This window comes from Oncorhynchus masou, chromosome 15 (genome assembly GCF_036934945.1).
Source record: "Oncorhynchus masou masou isolate Uvic2021 chromosome 15, UVic_Omas_1.1, whole genome shotgun sequence".
NCBI classification, from domain to species: domain Eukaryota; kingdom Metazoa; phylum Chordata; class Actinopteri; order Salmoniformes; family Salmonidae; genus Oncorhynchus; species Oncorhynchus masou.
This window is the reverse complement of record NC_088226.1, coordinates 1,039,454-1,046,719: the sequence shown is the minus strand read 5'-3', so window position 1 is coordinate 1,046,719 and position 7,266 is coordinate 1,039,454. Positions and strand designations below refer to the sequence as shown.

Sequence of the window (7,266 nt, the reverse complement as noted above, 5' to 3'; positions counted from 1 at the left end):
CAAATACAATTAGATTGGATTACTAACCTAATTTAATACACATACCACAGTTCATCAAAGCACACTGAAATAAAAATTAATGCAATTAAATAAACATTTATATATTTCTCTATACTCTTAATTCTCTCTCAAATATAGTATTGATTCTAGCATAACAGATGTTAACAAATAAAACAAACAAAGCCATCAGTGTAAAACAAAAAAAGTAAAATAATCCAATTTTATTCTTCACATGCTTCATAAACAACAGGTGTGCACTAACAGTGAAATGATTACTTACAGGCCCTTCCTACAATGCAGAGAGAAAGAAAATAGAGAAATAATAGAAAAGTAAAACACATAATAGATACGCAATGAGTAACGATAATTTGGCAATATACAAAGGATACCAATCCTGAGTCGATGTGCAGGGTACTTGTGCGAGGTAATTGAGGTAGATATGTACTGTACACAAAGTGACAGATCGTAAACCGTAGCAGCAGTGTAAGAGTTGAGTCAGTGCAAAAATGGTCATGGTACATAGTCCGGGTAGCTATTTGGTTAACTACTGTATTTAACTAACAAGTGGGTGTGGGTTGTCAGAGGGTGCGACTGGAGCAAAGGAGATATAAACATTTTGCAAAACAAACTCCTGGGGGTCTGCCTAGTTTTGGGAAGGGACTAAATGCGAGGGAACAGGAGGACGGAACAGAAAACAGTCCACATGGAGAGGGCATTTGGAATAGTTGAATGAATGACATATGGGCAAGTTGGAAAGTTGACAGACGAATTGAGCAATGCGTGTTTTGCAAGTTATTCTTTTAAAATATTGATTTAGTTGGTTTTAGGGTAACGTATGATGTAACGTGGCTAGCCAGCTCCAGTAGTTGAAGACTTTGAACAGAACACGATACAGTGGGACAGTGAGCGCTTTAGCTCGCAACACCTCAGTGAACTGCCAGCTTTGCTTAGACTAGCAAGAACACTTCTCTTTCAGTTTATCTTTACTCTTCTTTACGCTGTCGTCGAATTTGTCTTACATTTCACAGATAAGCTTGTTGCTAACGGTTTGATTCCTGTCAAGTTTAAGTTTTGGTTGTTGGACATGGTTTTCAATAACAGCTCGCTAGCTAAAGTTAGTCAGCCATCATTAATTTGTATTTTTCAACGTTGGACGGACTGAATGTTCACCTTTGGGATACTTAACGTTACTGACAGTAAACAGCAACAAGACAACATCAACGTTTTATTTTAAACGAGACAATATGCAAAAGTTGAACTCGACACACATAAGTACTCTTCCTCGGGACGCTGAGCTTCAGCTGCGTTTAGCCGACAACGGGGGAGCCGGGGAGGCGATGAAGGAAAACGGCTCTGGGAAGAATCACATCCTTGTAGAACCTGCAGACAGTTCACTCTGTACCAAGAGAAAGATGCTGGTCGGCTTGGATGTTTTCTGTCTGTTTGTAGGTAAGAATTATGGTGAACCCCCTTTGCATATTATTTCACCTTTTTTATTTGACTGAATCTCAACGTAGCAGCATGACATGCTTGTCTGCTTTGCATTCATTTAATTCTTAGCCTGTCTCAGTATTTCCATCTTATTTCCGCATGAAATATGCAGAGGTCAATATCATTAACATGAATATAATTAATAGTATGCGTGCCACAGGATGGGAAATTATTGCACATAAATCTAGGACGGCTCACTCTCACATGTTGTCCAAGTGATTTAATTAAACGCATTAACGTTATTTATTCGCACAAGTAGTTAAGGAGAAGAACCAACGGCAAAGTGCAACAGGTCTAGCAGTTCAACAGGTCACAATACAAGAATAAGTCCTATCAAAAGCCAATTCAGGCTTAACCAAAAGGGCAAAAAGGAGTCTGTCTGTACTCTAAACTAAGCACTGTAGAAGAAAAGCTGGCAGGAGAGTTGTCCCGGGAATTCTTGAGTTCACATGACAACCATCCATGGGGTTCCCAAGAAAAGAACATTAGAATAAAACACGTTGCTACCCCTTCCCTGCTTGTATTCTAATGCCAAAATTACACGTGTTCATTGTTTGCCTTGCTTCACTTCACTACAGCATTATCCCCTGCCAAGTATCTAAACTCCACTGGGCTGAGCACATTCTAGAGCTTTTGAATTGAACCTCCAACTCCTTCTAGTCACTATGCCCCGATACTTACCTTGTATGCCCACCCATGTTTGTCCTTTTGTTGCGTGCATTTCTTTGCTGAAATCCATAATATTTTTTATAAAATGTTAATCAAATACAACCATCGATGTTTTCCTTGTTGAGATTCAAATGGCATTCGCGGCTGAGTTGCCATCTTAGAGCACCAGCAAAGAGGAAACAGTCAGTGGTTGTATTTGATTAACGTTTAATAAAATAAAATAAATTGATTTTAGCAAACAAAGAAAGGCACGCAACAACAGAGGACAAACATAGGTACATGATAATGGTTTAAGAATTACATTTATTTTTTTAAGTATCCGCATATCGTGAGTCAGAGGTTAATTTAAGGAATTCTGGTCTGCACTCAACTCCATGGAGGAGTTGAGGTACTTGGCAACAATATCCCTAATGTGTGCAACAAAGTTATTCTGCCAAGTTAGGAGGCTATTATATAATTCAATAAAGCATCGGATAATGGCCCGGATACAGCTTGAATGCTGATAGGGTTAGCCGTGTTAAGCCATAATGTGGAACATGAGGCAATCTGACAATCACTCACAGACACAGAGGGACTATTGGGTTGCTACTTTGTGGTAGTTATCATTGGTCACTCCTCAACTAACATGAGTGAAACACAATTGTGTGCCTAACTACACCCCTGAAATGAAATGGGGGGGGGTGTTGATCAGCCTCTCTGGTGCTGGCACTAAGTGAAAGCAGGGAAGAGTGGTTTGTTTTGAAGTCATTAACATGACACAAACAGGACTATAAGGTGGAACCCGTCCAGGCAGACAGACAGGTCTGCCAGCGCACCGTTGGCGGTTACGAGCTGCCTGTTTCTTCCCAGACAGACACACTGACAGACAGGTTCACTCTCACCGTACAGCCTGTTATTCCTCCTTGCCTGCAGGTATGCTATTGCCTCCTTCTCTGCTAGGTAGCATGCTTGACACTCATCTAAGTGTTTAGGAAGTGTCTGGTAAGTGCCAGACGGAGACTGACTGGCCCAGAGTCAGAAGATGGGAAGGAAACATACTTTTTCAGTTTTTGAGAACATGTGGGCTGGTGTTGACTTTCCTTATCCCTGACTGCCGGTTGCATTGCAACACTAGTATTGACTCAATCACCGGGTTGCATGCTTGAAAGAACATGACTGAGAGGAAGTGAGAGATTTAGAAAGTGTCTTTTTAAAGTCTCTCAAGACAAAGGGCAGCATGGCATGCTTGTCATCATCTTCCCCCATTCACCACCATCATCTCTGGTATCATCATATTCCTCTATTCGCCACCATCATCTCTGGTATCGTCATATTCCTCTATTCGCCACCATCATCTCTGGTATCGTCATATTCCTCTATTCGCCACCATCATCTCTGGTATCGTCATATTCCTCTATTCGCCACCATCATCTCTGGTATCGTCATATTCCTCTATTCGCCACCATCATCTCTGGTATCGTCATATTCCTCTATTCGCCACCATCATCTCTGGTATCGTCATATTCCTCTATTCGCCACCATCATCTCTGGTATCGTCATATTCCTCTATTCGCCACCATCATCTCTGGTATCGTCATATTCCTCTATTCGCCACCATCATCTCTGGTATCGTCATATTCCTCTATTCGCCACCATCATCTCTGGTATCGTCATATTCCTCTATTCGCCACCATCATCTCTGGTATCGTCATATTCCTCTATTCGCCACCATCATTTCTGGTATCGTCATATTCCTCTATTTGCCACCATCATCTCTGGTATCGTCATATTCCTCTATTCGCCACCATCATCTCTGGTATCGTCATATTCCTCTATTCGCCACCATCATCTCTGGTATCGTCATATTCCTCTATTCGCCACCATCATCTCTGGTATCGTCATATTCCTCTATTCGCCACCATCATCTCTGGTATCGTCATATTCCTCTATTCGCCACCATCATCTCTGGTATCGTCATATTCCTCTATTCGCCACCATCACCTCTGGTATCGTCATATTCCTCTATTCGCCACCATCACCTCTGGCATCATCCTTTTCTGGCATCAGCCTTGTTAATTTAGTAGGACATAGTTAGTAGTAGGAAGCTCTCTCATCCATATATATGCAGATGATACAGTCTTATACTCAGCTGGCCCCTCCCCGGATTTTGTGTTAAACGCTCTACAACAACGCTTTCTTAGTCTCCCAACAAGCTTTCTCTACCCTTAAACTTGTTCCGAACACCTCCAAAACAAGGTCGTGTGGCTTGGTAAGAATAATGCCCCTCTTCCCACAGGTGTGATTACTACCACTGAGGGTTTAGAGTTTGAGGTAGTCACCTCATACAAGTACTTGGGAGTATGGCTAGATGGTACACTGTCCTTCTCTCAGCACATATCAAATCTGCAGGCTAAAGTTAAATCTAGACTTGGTTTCCTCCTTCGTAATTGCTCCTCTTTCACCCCAGCTGCCAAACTAACCCTGATTCAGATGACCATCCTACCCATTCTAGATTACAGAGACATAATTTATAGATCGTCAGGTAAGGGTGCTCTCGAGCAGCTAGATGTTCTTTTCCATTCGGCCATCAGATTTGCCACCAATGCTCCTTATAGGACACATCACTGCACTCTATACTCCTCTGTAAACTGGTCATCTCTGTATACCTGTCGCAAGACCCACTGGTTGATGCTTATTTATAAAACCCTCTTAGGCCTCACTCCCCCCTATCTGAGATATCTACTGCAGCCCTCATCCTCCACATACAACACCCGTTCTGCCAGTCACATTCTGTTAAAGGTCCCCAAAGCACACACGTCCCTGGGTCGCTCCTCTTTTCAGTTCGCTGCAGCTAGAATGAGCTGCAACAAACACTCAAATTGGACAGTTTTATCTCAATCTCTTCATTCTAAGACTCAATCATGATATTTTGCCTTTTGGTAGGCCGTCATTGTAAATAAGAATTTATTCTTAAATGACTTGCCTAGTTAAATAAAGGTTAAATAAAATAAATAAAAATGTACTTTTGTTTCTTTCTTGATAGATAATGATTGGCGTCACTATCATAAGCTATATTGTGAATTAACAGTATGCCTTGTCTCTAGTTGTCTCTGTCTCCTCTCCAACAGTATGTCTTGTCTCTAGTTGTCTCTGTCTCCTCTCCAACAGTATGTCGTGTCTCTAGTTGTCTCTGTCTCCTCTCCAACAGTATGTCGTGTCTCTAGTTGTCTCTGTCTCCTCTCCAACAGTATGTCATGTCGTCTCTAGTTGTCTCTGTCTCCTCTCCAACAGTATGCATTGTCTCTAGTTGTCTCTGTCTCCTCTCCAACAGTATGTCGTGTCTCTAGTTGTCTCTGTCTCCTCTCCAACAGTATGTCGTGTCTCAGGGAGTACCAACCTAATTTCCCTAAATGTCAACAGCAGATTCCTCAGGCTGTTGACCCTCGTTATCTGCCCCGTCAAGGGACTCATTTATTACTGTCAATCTGGAATTCCCCCAAGGCATTCCATTCTAATGGCCTTATAAGTTAGGAGGGAATCCACTTTGCTCAGTGTGGTCCCTTCTGTCTCAGACAGTACTTTACTGCAGTGAAGTAAACATGTTAACACGGTGGTATGGCATTATGAATGACTGTTATTAACACTGTGGTATGGCATTATGAATGACTGTTATTAACACTGGTATGGCATTATGAATGACTGTTATTAACACGGTGGTATGGCATTATGAATGACTGTTATTACCGCGGTGGTATGGCATTATGAATGACTGTTATTAACGCGGTGGTATGGCATTATGAATGACTGTTATTAACACGGTGGTATGGCATTATGAATGACTGTTATTAACATGGTGGTATGGCATTATGAATGACTGTTATTAACGTGGTGGTATGGCATTATGAATGACTGTTATTACGTGGTGGTATGGCATTATGAATGACTGTTATTAACGCGGTGGTATGGCATTATGAATGACTGTTATTAACACGGTGGTATGGCATTATGAATGACTGTTATTAACACGGTGGTATGGCATTATGAATGACTGTTATTAACACGGTGGTATGGCATTATGAATGACTGTTATTAACACGGTGGTATGGCATTATGAATGACTGTTATTAACACGGTGGTATGGCATTATGAATGACTGTTATTAACACGGTGGTATGGCATTATGAATGACTGTTATTAACATGGTGGTATGGCATTATGAATGACTGTTATTAACACTGTTATTAACATGGTGGTATGGCATTATGAATGACTGTTATTAACACGGTGGTATGGCATTATGAATGACTGTTATTAACACGGTGGTATGGCATTATGAATGACTGTTATTAACACGGTGGTATGGCATTATGAATGACTGTTATTAACACGGTGGTATGGCATTATGAATGACTGTTATTAACACGGTGGTATGGCATTATGAATGACTGTTATTAACACGGTGTTATGGCATTATGAATGACTGTTATCACCACGGTGGTATGGCATTATGAATGACTGTTATTAACACTGGTATGGCATTATGAATGACTGTTATTAACACTGTGGTATGGCATTATGAATGACTGTTATTAACACTGTGGTATGGCATTATGAATGACTGTTATTAACACGGTGGTATGGCATTATGAATGACTGTTATTAACACTGTGGTATGGCATTATGAATGACTGTTATTAACACGGTGGTATGGCATTATGAATGACTGTTATTAACACGGTGGTATGACATTATGAATGACTGTTATTAACACGGTGGTATGGCATTATGAATGACTGTTAATCAGAGCCTAAAACCAGGATCACTTCATAATAAAGGCTTTCACTTTGGCTTTGACTTAAATACGTATGTGTGTGTGTGTGACCAGGTAATGTTGTCCCCCAGATCAAAAATACGTCTAAGTGGGATGATTGATGTTTCACAGAGAGTATTTTTCTACTGTGTCAGTATGTCTCTCAAGCATACGGATGTCTCAATCTGTGTGTGAGCATTCCTCCTGCACGCATTATTGAGCTTTCAAAAGAGGAGCTCAGGTCTGAACAGAGTCCATGTTCTGTGGCCATGCTGTGCTTGAGACACTGTGTCCAGCAGCATAGGCAGGGTCAGAGG

The 7,266-nt window shown here is 41.2% G+C and overlaps 1 protein-coding gene across 1 annotated transcript in view; it reads left to right on the top strand.

Moving 5' to 3' along the window:
• The first annotated feature begins 475 nt into the window (after nt 1-475).
• The window catches only part of LOC135555269 (phospholipid phosphatase 3-like), a 28,880-nt gene continuing 22,089 nt past the window's right edge, over nt 476-7,266 (top strand). Inside the window, exon 1 of the mRNA XM_064987582.1 lies at nt 476-1,449. Coding sequence (XP_064843654.1) covers nt 1,245-1,449 — 205 coding nt within the window. The 5' untranslated portion in view covers nt 476-1,244. The remainder of the gene's footprint in view (nt 1,450-7,266) is intronic.